At 37.1% G+C, this 21,978-nt stretch overlaps 2 protein-coding genes across 6 annotated transcripts in view; one reads left to right on the top strand and one right to left on the bottom strand.

Moving 5' to 3' along the window:
- LOC145669054 (testis-specific serine/threonine-protein kinase 3-like) overlaps positions 1-14,206 on the top strand; it is a 42,774-nt gene extending 28,568 nt beyond the window's left edge. The window contains exon 6 of the mRNA XM_081737415.1: positions 14,006-14,206. Coding sequence (XP_081593541.1) covers positions 14,006-14,206 — 201 coding nt within the window. The remainder of the gene's footprint in view (positions 1-14,005) is intronic.
- The window catches only part of LOC145668122 (atrial natriuretic peptide receptor 3), a 753,866-nt gene that overhangs the window by 245,997 nt on the left and 485,891 nt on the right, over positions 1-21,978 (bottom strand). The gene's annotated exons all lie outside the window — the stretch shown is intronic.

The raw sequence follows: 21,978 nt of genomic DNA, 5'->3' as shown, positions 1-21,978 counted from the left end.
TTTCAGGGAACAGAAAAGTTCTGCCACCTGAGAAGTTATACCATATAATATTGCAAATCTGCAAGTGGATGTATTTACATTGCAATTTGTGGTAATAAAGACATTATGATTAGAAAACAATATTGTAAAAAGTTAGTTTAATTGCTTCATCCATCGCAAGTCTTAGGTGTCCCTTATACCTCGCCTCCCCCCGAATATCGATATCGAAAATTTAGAACGATATATTCATGTCCATATATTCGCGATATTGAATGTTGATATATGATAATAAAGATATCGACGATAGCGATGTATCGACATACCACAGGCCCAGGTCCGAGAAGTGATGTTTGAAATATACTGGAATCAAGAATCAAATTCTAAATAAGTCATCCATTTCCGTATTCAATGTTGAGAAAGAAGGGTGTGAACCCGAATAGAAATCTTAAGGAAACAAACGTTAAGATAAAAGTATGTTTTCCGTCTCCCCTTGAATACAAAAATTAATAGAAAACTATTACTGTAATTTACCTTTTACTTCTGTTTCTGATTGTTATCACAAATCAGCGACAGTACACATACTTTACATAGTATACCAATACACTCTACAACTTTTCACAACCAAACAAGCCGGAAGATGAATTTCCTGTGATATTAAAGTGGAATGTTCTACAAAATAGTCATAATTCATTAGCCATATTTCTATCAGTACTTTGGTACGGACTAAGAGCTACAAGACTAACAGAACTAGAAATTAGAGATTTCAGTCCTTTTTTCTCTCAGACTAAAAGACTTCTGCATTTTCCTTAGATTTTCATTTTCTTAATATAACTCCCCTGTCCTGGGCTAATTCTGGCTACCGCAGTTTCGAGGTAATCGGTAAACGAAAGTGTAAAGTTTGTCGACTCTTAACTCTCGACAGTCTGTGAGAAGATATTTCACAGTTCATGTTGTTATTTCTTTGTTACAAAAACAATTCTAGTTGACTCTATTCATGGTAAATTACTGAACTTATAAACATTTACAATTATTGAAAAGTGAATAATTATTTTTAAACATAAAAAGTCGTTACAGTTCAGTAGAATGCAGTAGTAAATGGAAGTGAATGAAAATATTGTTTATTTGTTGAGATGTGCAAACTGAATATGAACAATAAGTCTTTCCCATTCTCTTGACAAGAGGCGGATCTACGATGGACTTCTGGGGGCTCGGTGGTTGATAATACTCCTATTTTGAGTTATTTTTAAGAGCTCCAAACTCTAGAATGGGTTTTATTTATATATAAAATAAGAAAGATTCCCTTTCTGGGGGACAATCGCCATGATCGCTCCCTGGATCCGCCCCTGCTCTTGTGTAGCAGATTTGAAGACATTTAGTTCGTGTATGCTTCTGACGATGCTGATTAGGAATGGCCACAATTGTATAATCTTTTATTCAATTACCGGATAGAAACTTATCCGAATTTGCAATATCCGGTTGACGGATAAAAAACGGATGAGGGATAACATCTGAATGTCGGATAATATCTGGATAATGGATTTATCCGGATAATTTATAAAATTAAGATAACGGATAATGTCTGGATAATAGAACATTCGGATAACTAATTACATCCGGATGACGAATAAACGATAATATCCGGATAACGTATATGGTTTTAAAAAGACATAATAGGAGAGAGACGTATTAGTCTTTTCTGCTCATGAAGTTATTAAAAGGCGATCATCGGGCAGTTGTTTTTACCATGGAAAGATATTGCTTCTTAAAATGTTTCCTAGTAACTTCCAATTTTCTTGTTCTTGTTCTGGAGCACGGTGGCTCAATGGTAGACCTCTTACTCTGGTGCGTGGTTTTCTTATTGTTTCGATCCCAGGCCAAGTAAGTTTGCGGTGGACAAGATCGTATCCGTGGGTTCTCTCAGGGTACTCCCGCTTCTTCCCACTTTTCATTCCACCAATTGTTCTATTATCATTGACTTGCTTTAATCATTGGGCGCAGTGGCTCAGTGGCTATCTATTTTAGCTCATCCAGTTCAAATGAAAACATTTATCCTCAGCTGCCAAGTAGCATATTGATGTATTGTGCTTCCTATCTTTGTACAGTAAGTGCCACGCTACGACTTTATATCTAACAGGATGATAGATTACTGCTAGTTGGTCTACTTTAATACTCTCTCCGACAATCTGTAGTACGGGTCAGTCAAATTGGCGTTGGAAGTAACAAATGATTAGTCCATAACAGATTAAATCTTTCATTTTAGTTAACGTCCCACGATTATGATCTTTAAAACAAGGGAGACGGATGACTAAGACAAGTGAATGATGATGGATGAATTGGTGAAATGAGAATCTGGGAGAAAAGGGGAGTACTACGAGAAAATTCACGGAAACTATGTTGTCCAGCACAAATTTACTTGATCGGGGATCGAACCAGGAAACTCACGCTCCAGATTTAAGCGGTATACCATTCAGCCATCGTACCTCACATGAGTTTGTAAAATGTTGTTGCGAAACTCATGTGTAGCAAGAAAGCCAGCTTTCAGTGGCCGACTGTTGCATGTAATAAAGGAAGTTGTCTAATATGAGGGTGATCAGAAAGTAAGGTTACAAAGCCTGCAGTGGAACGTGTATATATCATACAACTAATACAGCCAACAGATAGTGTATACATTAGGTTATTTTTCGTCATAGTATCCACATTGGTTGAGACACTTGTCGCATCGTGGGATGAGTTTGAAGATATCCTCCTGGTATAAATTCCTGTCCTTGCGTGTTTAGCCACATTGTGACGAAGTGTTTTTCCTCCTCTGAAGCGAAGTGACTGTCTACCACGTGTCGTCAGACGTCGTAACGTGATCCTCCTGTTGTCCTGTATCAGTTCCTCCACACGATCTGTGTTCATGCTTTCGAGCACTGGAGGTGGCAACAGCTTACATATTCTCCACTATATCAGCTGAGTGTAGTACCTGGCATCAAAATTTACTAAAGATGCCATAAAAGTTCTAAAAGAGCAATTCAGACAGGGCAGCGTGCTCCAGATGTGGCTATAAGGGATCCTGGACTTCTCAGTTACTTTCGATGGATGACATATGCAAACATATTTTGAAACTAGTTCAAACAACAAGACATTTGCCAAACTACATTAAAAGAATCATCGATCCTGTGACTGACAAGGAGACTTACGGAAGTGTCGCTCACAGATTTGAGTTAAACTTTACACACTTGTAGAACATCGAAAAATAATGACATTTTTTTTTGTTTCGGCAATGGTGATGATTTAAGGGTGGAAACCAACCTTTGAACGTTATGGGTGGTATCTAAGCATAGACCAAAAACAACCATTTAATTTAGAATAAAACATACTGCATGGTAGATTTTGGACAGCTGATTCAGAATCTGACGACAAAATTACAAAATTCAAAATGCTGATTACAATTACAAAATATCATCTGGTTGGAAATTCTCTGCAGTTAGCAAATAACAATTATAGTTAGCAGACATTACTGCGAAGAGGTTGTAGACCTATTTAAAACGCCTTTCTGTACTCATTTTAACTGGATGATTGATTAAAGTGGTCTCTTCACCTCTCACTATATCGTTTACCGAGGCACAAACAGTAGAAAGTGTGGCACAGTCAATAAATCTATGACTCATAGTTACACCATACAGTCTATAATTTCTGAAAATGGTGTTCTGTTATCACTGTTATTAATTATTTTAAAGGAGAAGAATGGAAAATTTGGCTCTATAGTCCAAAACAATCTATTTTAATCTGAAAATATCCTTGTGAAAGCATCAAATTCGGGAAAATTAACATGAGGTCTTGTAAGATCATTCAAGAAGATTTTCTCCCAGCGTCTAATGCAAAGTCCATGTTGTTATTAGATTCGTAGAGTGGTCACGTTTAATCAACTTTACAACCTATTTTACGAACAAAAGAGTATCTCAAAATAGAAACCATTCTGCACTAACAACTGGTAGGATTCAGCCTCTTGATGTGTTCGTCTTTAGGCCGTGGAAAAACTTCTTGAGACATTTTATTGATATTGTTCTCTACAACTATAACATAAATTTACATCTCCGTAATAATATAATTTAGTTCCAAATCACTTATTCATAATCAGTTTTCTTCTCCCAGATTTGCAAATCTTATTAGAGTAATACAAAAACAGTTATTTGGAAGAAGACTGTGCTGCATTTTGCGATTTGTCACAGCTATTGCTGCATCACATACTTTTTTTTTTTTTTTAACGAAATATCATTACTATGAAGCGTTTTCTCAATAATAAATTCATAATTATAACAATTGTGGATATGTGAAATTCTGACATTGAGAGGCGAGGGGACTCACTATACATATGTATCGCGATTAGCGAGAGGTGCATAGACTCACTTTAATCAAGTATTCCGTTAAAATAAAGGTGTTTCAAATCAATAGAGAATTATTTCAAATCGGTCTGCAACCTTCTCGTAGTAGCCCCCTGCCAACTATAATTGTTCTTGGCCAAGTGCAGAGAATTTGAAATCAGAAGACATTTTGTAATTCTAATCACTATATTGGATCTGCCATTTTGATTTTTTTAAATTTTGACGTCAGATTCTGAATTAACTGTCCTAAAACCACCTTGGCAGTATGTTTTCTTCTATATTAACTGATTGTTTTTTGTCTATACTTGGAGACCACTCCTAACAATCAAAGGGCGGTTTCAATCCTTAAATCTTCACCATTGCCGAAACAAAAAAATATATGTTGATTATTTTTCGATGTTCTACAAGTATGCAAAGTTTCATTCAAATCGGTGAGTGACACTTCCGTAAATCTGCTTGTAAGAGAACGCGTTCTTTTGTCATCCAGAGAACATATTATTGGCTATGTCAGTGGATCAGAGGCAACACGTACGAGAGTTAGGTTACAGGAGAGTGCTAGAGGCAAGAAATCAAAATCCGAAGGGGAAATGTGTTAGAACTGTTTTGGCACCTTCAATAAATTTTGATGTCCCGGACTACAGTGAGCGGTTGTACAAGTTTGTTGATTAAGAAATGCATAAAAGAAAACGAGTTGACACAAATTCATAGAAATTCTTTTGTATCTGAAAATGTAAATGAAGGTAAGTCGTCGTGATAGAAATAGAAATAAATATAGCTTTAATATTGATCTGATAATGTGCATTCACTGTTCATGATTTCAAATAAGTAATATTCGTTGTTCTCGCAGAATTTCAGTCCAAAACAATGCTAAGTCCAAAATATTATTATCCCTTAACTGTGCTGGTAAAAAAGTAACGTTTTTCTGTTGCTGGGGTATCCCAAAATCCTCACATTAAAATTTCATTATAAATCTTGCGGTTATAGTTATAGTTATATTGGGCGCAATAGTTGCAGATATGGTAACACATAATCTGGATAAACGTACACATGGTGTCTTTTGTAAATACTATTCTTGGAATTACATTGAACAACAAATGTATCTGCCTACAACGAGAAAATGTACGTTGCTAAAGAGAGGCCGTGGGGAACTTAAATATCCCACCAACGCTCTTAAGAGTTACACATAGTTTATCATATAGGACACAATACCTTCACACAGAGTGCTTGTGTATTTATAGATGTATAATATAACGATCGTAATGCCTAGGAGGAGAGAAGATGAAGTATTTTCAGTCAGTTACTTTTAGTATTACATGGAAAAATAAATATAAGTTTTAGATTAAAAAATTAGGTGAAATATTTCTGCCTCAACCACGAATTTCACATATCAATGAGCATTAAAACTGGAAAAGTTATTGGGGTCATCGAGTTCTACAAGGACCTGCTATTCACAAAAGGGATTACAGTATGAAACACTCCAGAATATTTCTTCCACGAATAATCATAATAATTAATTTTCAGTGTATATTTCTGTACTCCTATTTAGACTGTCCCCCTCTCCCTCCTAATTTACGGAAGTTTCACAGTTAATGGTTTATTACCTTTAATAAAATTAGTTGAGACATTTTTTACCCCTTATCAGCATCCTGTACGGAGATAAGTATAGGGTTACTTACATTTATTACGTACTATTACTAATATTATTAGTTTGTACACCAACTCCTTACGGCTGCACAAATAATGCTCAAATGAATATGTACTTTATTTTGGTTGATGTTGGAACTTGTTAAATATTATACAGTTCTAAAAGTAAGCAGTAACAACTTTTTTTATTTCATATACTGTGCTTATGTTATGTAGTTAGTAAATACATCGTGTTTATCATGAAGTAAATACTTATGGATTTTACATAAGAGATTACAATCTTATTAACATTCAATAAGGCTATTATCTTAGTAATAAATGGCTGTGTACATTCATACTCAACATCACCATTATCCATTTTCAAATAATGGCAGGCAGGGAGTAAATTTAAGGGAAAGGGGACTGTTAATTACTAGGAATTAAAGTTATTTACAGACAAGGAATTTTCTCTATTATTATTATTATTATTATTATTATTATTATTATTATTATTATTTCAGGTACTATTAAGTTAAAGTCCTACGGAATTCTTGCCTCGGAAGGAATTTGAGCAATCTACCGACAATTTTCGTACTCTCTCTTAGGATCCTGGTTTGCTATCTATTTTAGCCCATCCTGTTCAAATGTAAACATTCATCCTCAGCTGCCAAGTAGCCGATTGATGTATTGTGATTCCTATCTTTGTACAGTAAGTGCCACGCTACGACTTTATATCTAACAGGATGATTGATAGCTTACTGCTAGTTGGTCTACTTTAATACCCTCTCCGACAATCTGTAGTGCGGGTCAGTCAAATTGGCGTTGGAAGTAACAAATGATTAGTCCATAGCAGATTAAATCTTTCATTTTAGTTAACGTCCCACGATTATGACCTTTAAAACAAGGGAGATGGATGACTAAGACAAGTGAATGATGATGGACGAATTGGTGAAATGAGAATCTGGGAGAAAAGGGGAGTACTACGAGAAAATTAACGGAAACTATGTTGTCCAGCACAAATTTACTTGATCGGGGATCGAACCAGGAAACTCACGCTCCAGATTTAAGCGGTATACCATTCAGCCATCGTACCTCACATGAGTTTGTAACGTGTTGTTGCGAAACTCATGTGAAGCAAGAAAGCCAGCTTTCAGTGGCCGACTGTTGCATGTAATAAAGGAAGTTGTCTAATATGAGGGTGATCAGAAAGTAAGGTTACAAAGCCTGCAGTGGAACGTGTATATACAACTAATACAGCCAACAGATAGTGTATATACATTAGGTTATTTTTCGTCATAGTATCCACATTGGTTGAGACACTTGTCACATCCTGGTATAAATTCCTGTCTTTGCTTGTTCAGCCACGTTGTCACGCCATGTGTCCGTTGTCCTCCTCTGAAGCGAAGCGGCGGTCTACTACATATCGTCAGATACTGTGACGTGATCCTCGTGCTGTCCTGAATCATTTCCTCCAGACGATTTGTGTTCAAATCTGTTGATACCGTGCCGGGTCGGTCACTGCGCTCATAATCTGTGACCTTTTCTGTACCAGCCGCGAACTTTAGATACCATTCTGCGACATGCTGACGTGACATTAGTCTCTTCGTAAAGCTTTATTAACTGCCGGTGAATTTTATTCGCGGTTTCATGTTTCGCCCACACAAATCGAATAACTTTTCGGATTTCTTTGCGAGACCATCTTTACAAACGAGTCACCATTTGTGTTTACCTACAACTACCGCACAGTTGCCAACTCCATGTACACTCTGCATACCTCTCATTCCTCGATAACAGACGAAACTCCGGGAATATTTTGCTTGTAACCTAAGTTTCTGATCCTTCCTCGTACTAACAAAAGAATGATAGTATGTATAATACTAGTAATACTATATTCTGTTAGAGAAGTGTAATAAATAATCCTGTATTTCGTTTGGTTCAGATGTTCACATGACAAGGTGATGAATGTGATTATAGTTACTTGGTGAGACGTATTGTTTGTATATTCAAATCCCTTCAGATCTCGCAAACCGAAGAACAATGATGTATCATTTGGATTTCTTTTTTTTTTAATCCATAGGCAAAGTGATATTCTTTTATCTTCCTACTGTTTGGTTTTAAGAGTAATTGTTCCAACGTCATTAATTTATGCATCTGCTCTGTGTACTAATTTGTACTCATATTACCTGAGATTGTAAGCTTCGTTTGCAGTCATCAATGAAATCAATGCAAGTAACTGGGATGTAGTGGTTCAATTAATGTATTTATTTTCGAACTGTATGTCCCACAGCTCTTCCCTTGCGGTCCTCAGGAACTAACGTGGGAATCACAGGCAAGTATTTGGGAATACTTAAAAAAAAAACAGTATTATTGTGTCACATGTACACCAGGTAAACAACTTTTGGTTCTTATGGGAAGAGATTTTGTCAGTTGTCATTGAAACTAAAAGTGGTGGTAATTTTCTAAAGCTTACGGTTTTAGTATAAATATTGCAGTGGAGGTGGATTTTCTAAAAAGGGTATTCAAATGGAAAGATTCGAAACGTCGTACAAATTAAACCGGTTGAAATAGGGATATACCGCTTTGGGATAACGTAGTGCGATATCTAAGGAAGAGAATGTAGTGTCCGGCATGAACGGGCACTTCACACATGACGTAGCAGAGAATCAGGCAGTTATGTGTTTCGTCCAATTGACACGGCAGTGCATGTGGAAGAAATCATGGTGTTCACATTGAAAAATTTGACGATTGAGGAGCAGCGAGGTGTTACCAGATTTCTGACTGTGAAAGAGGTTAAACCGGCCGATATTCATCGACAGATTGTGGTCGTATACAGGGGAAGTTGTGTGTCCGACAAGTCAGTTAGAAAGTGGAGTGCGTTTTTGTGGAGACTGGGAGAGTTTGAGTGGTGACCGAGACGAATCCACAAAATATGCTGGACAAGTTTAAGTGAGAGCAGCTTGGGCATCCCTACAGTCCTGACATGTCGCCCTGCGACTTCCATCTGTTTGATGCGCTAAAAATAAATCTCAAAGGAAAGCGCTTCAACTTGCACAAAGAACTGAAGGACACAGTGGAGGACTGGTTCCTATCACAGCCATCTGAATTCTAGGAAGAAGGAATCGTTCGGCTCGTGAAATCGTGGAATATTGTCCTCAGGTCTCTGGTTATTACTTTTCAATGAAGACTTCGATTATACCTACAGTGTCACTTCGTACTTGTTCATTTGAACTAACCTTGTACTTCGGACGCTAAATTGATTGCATAAAAAAACTTCGTTTTTTATTACCTTTTTAACTCTAGTGATTAACGTAGTTGTAAGTAGTTGACGTCTGTCTTTAACTGTTGTAATAGAGAGATTAGGGTGATGATTATATTTTTGATGCACTTAATTGATTACAGGAAACCGCTTCTCGCTATTGCCGTTTACACTTTACAGTGATCAAGCTTGAAACCGAAAGTGGTTGTTTTTACTAGTTCCGTTTTGAATAGAGAATTAAGAGAGAAAATATCACCTATTCTTCAAACGCAAAATCGATCCCAAAACACTCCTTCTCGCTATCGCTTATCGCTCTTACGCTATGTAGATCACTGGTTCATAATCTTCCTTACTCAGCGCCTCCTTTATGAATCCCACATACTTCAGGCCCGCTCACCGTGAACCTTACAAATTTCACGCCCTCTCTTTATTATTTTTTAAGTATGCTGCCTTTGGGCAGGCCCTGGGACTAATGAAGATTTTCTTTTTTCAATTTTAGATTTTGCCTGGAAATGTTTCTTCCACTTTCGTCGATCTTCAGTTTCCTCTTTTAATTCCCAATATTTTCTCCTATCTTTCAAATCATCGAGCAGCTGTGTTCTTCTTCCTATTCCTCGCCTCCCTTCCATCTTTCCTTCTATGGCGGTGTGAAGAACACAATTTGTTGTTGAAAGGATTGGGGAAAAACATATATGCATAGCATTTCAAGACTAGCAGAACCTGCGCTCTCTACACAGCGCACCATTCACATATTTGCATGAATCTCCTTGTTATTCCTCATATCTGTACATGTCCCTTTACAGACACAAGTGAAAGGTGTCTTGATAAAAATTGGCAAGATATACCATAGAGAGGGGATTTTGTCGATTACTTTTTCAATATCTCGTACGGTTTGCAAAATTTGAGCCTACTTCCGGTTGGAGTGTTTAATTTATTTATGATCAGTGTTTTCTTTCTTTTTGTATGCAGTGTGTAATAAGCAAATACATTACACACACAATCAATTAAAATGTAAGTGATATATGGTGTTCACTGTGTAAAACACTCCAATCAATAAAGATTCAACTTACTGTCAGAGTGGAGAAATGGTTATTCTTCGTTTTTCATTGTCAGTTGGCCATGAAACAAACTCCTGAGAGGTTTGCGACTCCTGTATACAATTATGTGGTGTTGGAATGTAGAATGTGTAGGATATGATGCTTTAGTTTCTTTCTTTTTTATTGGGGGGCGCGGTGGCTCAGTGGTAGAGCGTTCACCTCTGGTGCTTGGGGTCCCGGGTTCGATCCCAGCCCTCGCCAAGTGAACTTTGTGGTGGACAAACACCGTGTGCGTGGGTTTTCTCGGGGTTCTCCCGTTTCCTCCCACATTCTTCATTCCACCATTTCACTCATCTCTCATCATCACCGTCTCCTTTAGCCTAACCGGCATAACCGTGGGACGTAAAACTCAAAGATTTTCTTTCTTTTTTAATTTCAACACTTCCAGTGTACCCATAAAATGTAATAAAGAAATAATTACCATATATTTTTTTTAATATTCAATTAGAACTTGACAATCTACACAAAATTTGCAATCGATCAGTGAAAACGTCATCTTCCTAGAGCCTGTAGTTTCCGAGATCTCATTGTCGAAAGGATTGACCACAAACATATAAACGCCCACAAACGTATACTTTAAAAGAACTCCAAAAATGGTAGCACAACTCATTTGCATTGATTTTGGAAAAGCCTTATTAAAATACAAAGGCTTTGAAAAAAATTAAAAAATAAACTTTATATGAGAAAAGTCTACATAATTTATTTAAAGTACACATAGTTTAAAATATTTGTTTCTGTTAAACGTGAAATCGCAAATAACCGTAATCAAACATTTGAAATCAAAGGTTATAGGTTGGAGCTCAGGATATCAATATTCATAACAGACCCGGTTGCCAGAAGGCTCAGTTCCACGACTTCATCACGACACGCATATCTTGTGTCCTGCACAAACTTTCAAAATCAACGCGCCTCCTTTCAGATCCACCCCCGATGTTGTTATCACCTCCACAACCCTGTCAGGCAAATGCCATATCGATGTCTCAGACTCTCTTCGCAGTGACCACCTGCCAGTCAAGTTAACTATCAAACCTAATTGGGATAACTACAGACTTCATCTCACTTTTAAGCTTGAGCATCTCGAGCCACCAAATACTGAGGATGAACTATACTCTGCGCTGGATGCTATCATCTCTTCTATTCATACAGCATCTGCCGAGAATATACTTACCTCGCAAGTACATTCATGACGTTCTCGATTACCACCTCAGTACCTTCACATGATCAGACGTTCTCGACAATTTTACCGAGATTACGTACGCACAAAGAACGAAGAGGCTCTACGCTATCAGCTACAACTCCAACGTACGGTTCGTAACTACGTTGTCGCCTATGAACTTCGAAACTGGGTCAAGACGTGCAAAACAATCGACGCAACTTCAAATCCTACAAAATATTGGGAGAGATTTAATGCATTGACTTGCACACTTCCTCGAACACCTTACCCTCTCATAGACGGTGATCATCCACTCACCTCAAATACTGCCAAAGCTGATGCCTTTGCGAATCATCTCCAAACCATCTTTACTCCATTTCCTTCTGAAAGATCTGTACGACACCATCCTGCATAAACGTTTAATGTTGATTCTTCTCATCTTCAACCCAGTACAGAGCATAACTTTCCAGCTCATCACGAACTTACCACACCTATCACAGTTCCAGAACTTCGTGAAGTCAAAGCTCGCAAACGTAACACTGCTCCAGGCATGGACCTTATCACCTACCGTCATATTAAAGAGAGTCCTTTCTGTTTACTGCTCCTGTTAGCCCATATTTTCACTTCCATTTTACGTACCCGTATCATTCCCGCTGATTGGGAAACTTCCAAGACTGTAATTTTATGAAACCTAATAAGCCTGCCACCTCTGTATCATCTTACCGTCCAATCCAATTAACCACTGTTTTCTGCAAAATTCTCGAACGCATTCTTGTAAACAGACTTCATTTCTCTCGCCATCGTATCATTCTACCCCATCAAGCAGGTTTCAGTCCTCGCATTGGTGTTCATGACCATCTCTTACGCCTCACCAATCTCATTACGAATAACTTCAACCGCTCACAGCCATCATGCTTACTTCTATTCGATCTTGAGAAGGCTTTCAATAAGGTATGGCATCTTGCGCTTTTCTTTAAGCTCCTGTCCTGTAAACTAGCAATGTGCTTCATGCGATTCATTTACAACTTTCAATCATGTCGCATTACATATATGAATAAAGATAGGATGTGGTAAGGAATTGTTTATATATCTATAAACAATTCCTTACCACATCCTATCTTTATTCATTCCAGCGTTCCACAGGGCTCAGCATTATCTCTACTTCTGTATCTGCTCTTCGTTGCCGATCTCTCTCCACTTCCTTCAAATGTACATTTCTTCCAGTTTGCAGACGACATAGCCTTTCTTGCTCTCGGCAAAACGATCTATCAATTGAACACGGCACTCCAATCTGCCATCGATATCTTTGGTACTTCGTGCTCGAAATGGCGATTACGCTTAAATTCTGAAAAGACTCAAGCAATAGTTTTTCTTGACCCTAAGAGACGGTCCCGCGTCCTTAGAAACCCTACACGCCTGCACCTTTCTGTTCTTGATACTCCCATCAAATCTACCAAACATGTTAAGTACCTAGGTGTTACATTTGATACTCACCGCACATGGCGAACTCACTTAGCTCAAATTATCACTAAAGCCTATAGACTGAATCTTCTTCGCCAACTCACAGGCACAACCTGGGGCCTACAAGCAGATACCATTCTCACAACATATAAAGTGTTCCTACGACCCGTCCTGACCTATGGGGTTAGAGCCTGGGATGCTGCACATTCAACCTTTTAAAACAAGCTCAAGATCCTAGAATGCCACGCCTTGCGTTTGCTCATCGTATCAAGCTACCCAGCCCTACACAGGATCTGTATGATCGCATCTCCTTTCCTCACGTCCTTTACCATATTGAAAAATTTCGACTTTCCTACATTACCAATAGAGTGGCTCAGAAGCATCCCCTTTTGCTTAATAGTCTACACAGTGATATCGATTATGCTCCACAACATCCTGTGCGCCACCCGCCACTCTCTCTCCTCTTTAGTTTATATCGTTATTCACTCGCACCAAATTATCCTGATGAAGACATCGCATCAGCCTTTGCCATTCATTCAGATTCGTGCTACATCTTCCCATCATATGCACAGTAATCCATTTCTTCCAACAGGGGTCATTGTGTCTCTCATCATGATCCTGAACAGCTCCAGGATCGGAAGATAACATGCATTCGTCTAACTAACCCTTCCCTTTACTGTATTGAGGCGTTCAGTGCACCTCACCCTCATCTCCCTCTCAACACCCATCCTAATGATTATGGCTAAAGGCCATAATGTCTGCTATGGTACTTCAATACTATATAATTTATGATCAATAAAGTTCATATAAACTATTAAATGACTTAGACCATCACTGCTGACTCTTTTCCATATTACTATTCCTTCTCTTCACGAGAAAAGGGCGTAACCTTTGTAATGGGCTAGCATGAAGCATGCTAGCATTGTAAAAAACGCTTTTGTTGCTATTGTAGCATTTTAATAGATAAACACCAGTAGGCTTAAACATGTAAAGTATTAAATAGTTAGTATTTGGAGAATTTTAGATCATTCTTTTGTACTTTCACTTTTTTCTTCGTTTTATTTTCAAGCAAGTTCAAGGTAAAGTAATGTTCCCGAAAGAACCAAAGATGTCTCCAGCATGTAAATCTCTTATAAACAAACTTCTGGCACCAGCTCGTACGAGAGTGTCTATACAGCAAATAAAAACGGATCCATGGTTTGAAACTCCTACTACTAGTGGTACTTCCAGCGTGCAGATGTTACAGGTATTTCAAAATGTAGAATTGTAGCTTGTATATCAGATAGGTGTACGCAATTGCGCCATGTTTGCAATTCTGCCAGTAAGTGTATTTCCGAACACGTTGTCATAAGTCGGTAGATGGGACTAGTATATAGGTAGATAGCTACGCTGAACGTCTTTTGTCCCGTTTCGACGAGTAGGAGCTAGGGATGAAAGACAGGCAGTCTGTGTATGTGATAGATGTAGTGGTGTTATAAGATCGAGAGAAACAGAGTGCATTCCATTGTTTCAGAAGGAAGGTTCGAAGGTGTGTGCTAAGTATTGTATTGTGAAGATGAATAATTTATGTCTACAATGATGTGGGTAACGTTGTGTGTTGTATACACGACTCCAAAAGTGCATTACCACCTGCAATTCTCCTTTTTCTGCAATGGCAGGCAACCCAAAAAGCTTAGCGGTTGGGTTGGTTGCAAAGTCGAATGGCGTTGGACTAAACCTCAATTTTCTCACAAATATATCAGTGTGGCAAACTGCAAATAAGAGAATAAAACAAATTGTTAAGAATGACAATTTTATTATTGTGACGGAGTTGGATGAAATCAAAAGTTACAAAATGACTTACTTAAGCAGTTCAAACAAGATGAATGGTAAGAAACAGATACAAGAAGAAATCATTTCTCTCTTTTCCCCCTCCCGCCCCAAAAAAAGGAACTCATAAAAGGAAAAAGTTTTATAATATAAAGGTTTCATATAAAAGCCTAACAGCACAAAAACAAATAGCTAATCGAAACGAAAAAGAGAAACACAGAATAGGGGACACCAGTGGCGTAGCAGACTTGCGACTCTCCCATGCAAGGTAAAGAAATGGGACCCTAGTTGTAAGCCCCATTGTTATAATAATAATAATAATTATTATTATTATTATTAAAAAAATCGTTTCCTTTTCAAATCTCTGACTCTGCCTAAGAGCATGAATGCATATAGCGATCATGTGGTACGTTTTGTCAATGAGCGGTCCCAAAGGCCAAAACGGGTGGAAATCTCCGAGAGAGAGAAATAAAAAACTTTCTTATGGTAAATTCTAGTTCAAAGTTCGAACCACTTGCTTTTGCACGTGACTTTTTGTTTCTTTTTACAGGGAACAGAAAAGTTCTTCCACCTAAGAAGTTATACCATATAATATTGCAAATCTACAAGTGGATGTATTTACCTTGCAATTTGTGGTAATAAAGAAATTATGATTAGAAAACAATATTGTAAAAAGTAAGTTTAATTGCTTCATCCATCGCAAGTCTTAGGTGTACCTTATACCTCGCCTCCCCCCGAATATCGATATCGAAAATTTAGAACGATATATTCATGTCCATATATTCGCGATATCGAATGTTGATATATGATAATAAAGATATCGACGATAGCGATGTATCGACATACCACAGGGCCAGGTCCGAGAAGTGATGTTTGAAATATACTGGAATCAAGAATCAAATTCTAAATAAGTCATCCATTTCCGTATTCAATGTTGAGAGAGAAAGGTGTGTGAACCCGAATAGAAATCTTAAGAAAACAAATGTTAAGATAAAAGTAGGTTTTCCGTCTCCCCTTGAATACAAAAATTAATAGAAAACTATTACTGTAATTTACCTTTTACTTCTGTTTCTGATTGTTATCACAAATCAGCGACAGTACACATACTTTACATAGTATACCAATACACTCTATAACTTTTCAAAACCAAACAAGCCGGAAGATGAATTTCCTGTGATATTAAAGTGGAATGTTGTACAAAATAGTCATAATTCATTGGCCATATTTCTATCACTACTTTGGTACGGACTAAGAGCTATAAGACTAACAGAACTAGAAATTAGAGATTTCATTCCTTTTTCCTCTCAGACTAAAAGACTTCTGCATTTTCGTTAGATTTTCATTTTCTTAATATAACTCCCCTGTCCTGGACTAATTCTGGCTACCGCAGTTTCGAGGTAATCGGTAAACGAAAGTGTAAAGTTTGTCGACTCTCAACTCTCGACAGTCTGTGAGAAGATATTTCACAGTTCATGTTGTTATTTCTTTGTTACAAAAACAATTCTAGTTGACTCTATTCATGGTAAATTACTGAACTTATAAACATTTACAATTATTGAAAAATGAATAATTATTTTTAAACATAAAAAGTCGTTACAGTTCAGTAGAATGCAGTAGTAAATGGAAGTGAATGAAAATATTGTTTATTTGTTGAGATGTGCAAACTGAATGTGAATAGTGTTTCCCATTCTCTTGACAAGAGGCGGATCTACGATGGACTTCTGGGGCTCGGTGGTTGATAATACTCCTATTTAGAGTTATTTTTAAGAGCTCCAAACTCTAGAATGGGTTTTATTTATATATAAAATAAGAATGATTCCCTTTCTGGGGGACAATCGCCATGATCGCTCCCTGAATCCGCCCCTGCTCTTGTGTAGCAGATTTGAAGACATTTAGTTCGTGTATGCTTCTGACGATGCTGATTAGGGATGGCCACAATTATATAATCTTTTATTCAAATACCGGATAGAAACTTATCCGGATTTGCAATATCCGGTTGACGGATAAAAGCGGATGACAGATAACGGATAACATCTGAATGTCGGATAATATCCGGATAATGGATTTATCCGGATAATTTATAAAATTAAGATAACGGATAATGTCTGGATAATAGAACATTCGGATAACTAATTACATCCGGATGACGAATAAAGGATAATATCCGGATAACGTATATGGTTTTAAAAGGACATAGTAGGAGAGAGGCATATCAGTCTTTTCTGCTCATGAAGTTATTAAAAGGCGATCATCGAGCAGTTGTCTTTACCATTGAAAGATATTGCTTCTTAAAATGTTTCCTAGTAACTTCCAATTTTCTTGTTCTTGTTCTGGAGCACGGTGGCTCAATCGTAGACCGCTTACTCTGGTGCGTGGGGTCCTTATTGTTTCGATCCCAGGCCAAGTAAGTTTGCGGTGGACAAGATCGTATCCGTAGGTTCTCTCAGGGTAATCCCGCTTCCTTCCACTTTCACTCCATCAATTCTTCTATTATCTTTGACTTGCTGTAACCATTGGGCGCGGTATTTCAGTGGCAGAGCGCTTTCTCTGGTGCGTTGGGTCCTTATTGTATCGATCTCCGGCCAAGTAAGTTTGTGGTGGACAAGATCGTATCCGTGGGTTCTCTCAGGGTACTCTCGCTTCTTCCCACTTTTCATTCCACCAATTGTTCTATTATCATTGACTTGCTTTAATCATTGGGCGCAGTGGCTATCTATTTTAGCTCATCCAGTTCAAATGAAAGCATTCATCCTCAGCTGCCAAGTAGCCTATTGATGTATTGTGATTCCTATATTTGTACAGTAAGTGCCACGCTACGACTTTATATCTAACAGGATGATAGATAGATTACTGCTAGTTGGTCTACTTTAATACCCTCTCCGACAATCTGTAGTACGGGTCAGTCAAATTGGCGTTGGAAGTAACAAATGATTAGTCCATAGCAGATTAAATCTTTCATTTTAGTTAACGTCCCACGATTATGACCTTTAAAACAAGGGAGACGGATGACTAAGACAAGTGAATGATGATGGACGAATTGGTGAAATGAGAATCTGGGAGAAAGGGGAGTACTACGAGAAAATTCACGGAAACTATGTTGTCCAGCACAAATTTACTCGATCGGGGATCGAACCAGGAAACTCACGCTCCAGATTTAAGCGGTATACCATTCAGCCATCGTACCTCACATGAGTTTGTAAAATGTTGTTGCGAAACTCATGTGTAGCAAGAAAGCCAGCTTTCAGTGGCCGACTGTTGCATGTAATAAAGGAAGTTGCCTAATATCGAATATGTTATAAGAACACACTATGATACAAGGATGATCAGAAAGTAAGGTTACAAAGCCTGCACTGAAACGTGTATATATCATACAACTAATACAGTCAACAGATAGTGTATACGTTAGGTTATTTTTCGACATAGTATCCACATTGGTTGAGACACTTGTCACATCGTGGCATGAGTTTGAAGATTTCCTCCTGGTATAAATTCCTGTCCTTGCGTGTTTAGCCACATTGTGACGAAGTGTTTTTCTTCCTCTGAAGCGAAGTGACGGTCTACCACGTGTCGTCAGACGTCGTAACGTGATCCTCCTGTTGTCCTGTATCAGTTCCTCCACACGATCTGTGTTCATGCTTTCGAGCACTGGAGGTGGCAACAGCTTACATATTCTCCACTATATCAGCTGAGTGTAGTACCTGGCATCAAAATTTACTAAAGATGCCATAAAAGTTCTAAAAGAGCAATTCAGACAGGGCAGCGTGCTCCAGATGTGGCTATAAGGGATCCTGGACTTCTCAGTTACTTTCGATGGATGACATATGCAAACATATTTTGAAACTAGTTCAAACAACAAGACATTTGCCAAACTACATTAAAAGAATCATCGATCCTGTGACTGACAAGGAGACTTACGGAAGTGTCGCTCACAGATTTGAGTTAAACTTTGCACACTTGTAGAACATCGAAAAATAATGACATGTATTTTTTTTTGTTTCGGCAATGGTGAAGATTTAAGGGTGGAAACCAACCTTTGAACGTTAGGGGTGGTATCTAAGCATAGACCACAAACAACCATTTAATTTAGAATAAAACATACTGTATGGTAGATTTTGGACAGCTGATTCAGAATCTGACGACAAAATTACAAAATTCAAAATGCTGATTACAATTACAAAATATCATCTGGTTGGAAATTCTCTGCAGTTAGCAAATAACAATTATAGTTAGCAGACATTACTGCGAAGAGGTTGTAGACCTATTTAAAACCCCTTTCTGTACTCATTTTAACTGGATCCTTGATTAAGGTGGTCTCTTCACCTCTCACTGTATCGTTTACCGAGGCACAAACAGTAGAAAGTGTGGCACAGTCAATAAATCTATGACTCATAGTTACACCATACAGTCTATAATTTCTGAAAATGGTGTTCTGTTATCACTGTTATTAATTATTTTAAAGGAGAAGAATGGAAAATTTGACACTATAGTCCAAAACAATCTATTTTAATCTGAAAATATACTTGTGAAAACATCAAATTCGGGAAAATTAACATGAGGTCTTGTAGGATCATTCAAGAAGATTTTCTCCCAGCGTCTAATGCAAAGTCCATTTTGTTATTAGATTCGTAGAGAGGTCACAATAATCAACTTTACAACCTATTTTACGAACAAAAGAGTATCTCAAAATAGAAACCATTCTGCACTAACAACTGGTAGGATTCAGCCTCTTGATGTGTTCGTCTTTAGGCCGTGGAAAAACTTCTTGAGACATTTTATTGATATTGTTCTCTACAACTATAACATAAATTTACATCTCCGTAATAATATAATTTAGTTCCAAATCACTTATTCATAATCAATTTTCTTCTCCCAGATTTGCAAATCTTATTAGAGTAATACAAAAACAGTTATTTGGAAGAAGACTGTGCTGCATTTTGCGATTTGTCACAGCTATTGCTGCATCACATACTTTTTTTTTTTTTAACGAAATATCATTACTATGAAGCGTTTTCTCAATAATAAATTCATAATTATAACAATTGTGGATATGTGAAATTCTGACATTGAGAGGCGAGGGGACTCACTATATATATGTATCGCGATTAGCGAGAGGTGCATAGACTCACTTTAATCAAGTATTCCGTTAAAATAAAGGTGTTTCAAATCAATAGAGAATTATTTCAAATCGGTCTGCAACCTTCTCGTAGTAGCCCCCTGCCAACTATAATTGTTCTTGGCCAAGTGCAGAGAATTTGAAATCAGAAGACATTTTGTAATTCTAATCACTATATTGGATCTGCCATTTTGATTTTTTTAAATTTTGACGTCAGATTCTGAATTAACTGTCCTAAAACCACCTTGGCAGTATGTTTTCTTCTATATTAACTGATTGTTTTTTGTCTATACTTGGAGACCACTCCTAACAATCAAAGGGCGGTTTCAATCCTTAAATCTTCACCATTGCCGAAACAAAAAAATATATGTTGATTATTTTTCGATGTTCTACAAGTATGCAAAGTTTCATTCAAATCGGTGAGTGACACTTCCGTAAATCTGCTTGTAAGAGAACGCGTTCTTTTGTCATCCAGAGAACATATTATTGGCTATGTCAGTGGATCAGAGGCAACACGTACGAGAGTTAGGTTACAGGAGAGTGCTAGAGGCAAGAAATCAAAATCCGAAGGGGAAATGTGTTAGAACTGTTTTGGCACCTTCAATAAATTTTGATGTCCCGGACTACAGTGAGCGGTTGTACAAGTTTGTTGATTAAGAAATGCATAAAAGAAAACGAGTTGACACAAATTCATAGAAATTCTTTTGTATCTGAAAATGTAAATGAAGGTAAGTCGTCGTGATAGAAATAGAAATAAATATAGCTTTAATATTGATCTGATAATGTGCATTCACTGTTCATGATTTCAAATAAGTAATATTCGTTGTTCTCGCAGAATTTCAGTCCAAAACAATGCTAAGTCCAAAATATTATTATCCCTTAACTGTGCTGGTAAAAAAGTAACGTTTTTCTGTTGCTGGGGTATCCCAAAATCCTCACATTAAAATTTCATTATAAATCTTGCGGTTATAGTTATAGTTATATTGGGCGCAATAGTTGCAGATATGGTAACACATAATCTGGATAAACGTACACATGGTGTCTTTTGTAAATACTATTCTTGGAATTACATTGAACAACAAATGTATCTGCCTACAACGAGAAAATGTACGTTGCTAAAGAGAGGCCGTGGGGAACTTAAATAGCCCACCAACGCTCTTAAGAGTTACACATAGTTTATCATATAGGACACAATACCTTCACACAGAGTGCTTGTGTATTTATAGATGTATAATATAACGATCGTAATGCCTAGGAGGAGAGAAGATGAAGTATTTTCAGTCAGTTACTTTTAGTATTACATGGAAAAATAAATATAAGTTTTAGATTAAAAAAATTAGGTGAAATATTTCTGCCTCAACCACGAATTTCACATATCAATGAGCATTAAAACTGGAAAAGTTATTGGGGTCATCGAGTTCTACAAGGACCTGCTATTCACAAAAGGGATTACAGTATGAAACACTCCAGAATATTTCTTCCACGAATAATCATAATAATTAATTTTCAGTGTATATTTCTGTACTCCTATTTAGACTGTCCCCCTCTCCCTCCTAATTTACGGAAGTTTCACAGTTAATGGTTTATTACCTTTAATAAAATTAGTTGGGACATTTTTTACCCCGTATCAGCATCCTGTACGGAGATAAGTATAGGGTTACTTACATTTATTACATACTATTACTAGTATTATTAGTTTGTACACCAACTCCTTACGGCTGCACAAATAATGCTCAAATGAATATGTACTTTATTTTGGTTGATGTTGGAACTTGTTAAATATTATACAGTTCTAAAAGTAAGCAGTAACAACTTTTTTTATTTCATATACTGTGCTTATGTTATGTAGTTAGTAAATGCATCGTGTTTATCATGAAGTAAATACTTATGGATTTTACATAAGAGATTACAATCTTATTAACATTCAATAAGGCTATTATCTTAGTAATAAATAGCTGTGTACATTCATACTCAACATCATCATTATCCATTTTCAAATAATGGCAGGCAGGGAGTAAATTTAAGGGAAAGGGGACTGTTAATTACTAGGAATTAAAGTTATTTACAGACAAGGAATTTTCTCTGTTATTATTATTATTATTATTATTATTATTATTATT

Source organism: Thermobia domestica, chromosome 13, assembly GCF_964235325.1.
Source record: "Thermobia domestica chromosome 13, izTheDome1.hap1.1, whole genome shotgun sequence".
Classification (NCBI taxonomy): Eukaryota; Metazoa; Arthropoda; class Insecta; order Zygentoma; family Lepismatidae; genus Thermobia; species Thermobia domestica.
This window is presented reverse-complemented; position numbering and strand designations above follow the sequence as displayed.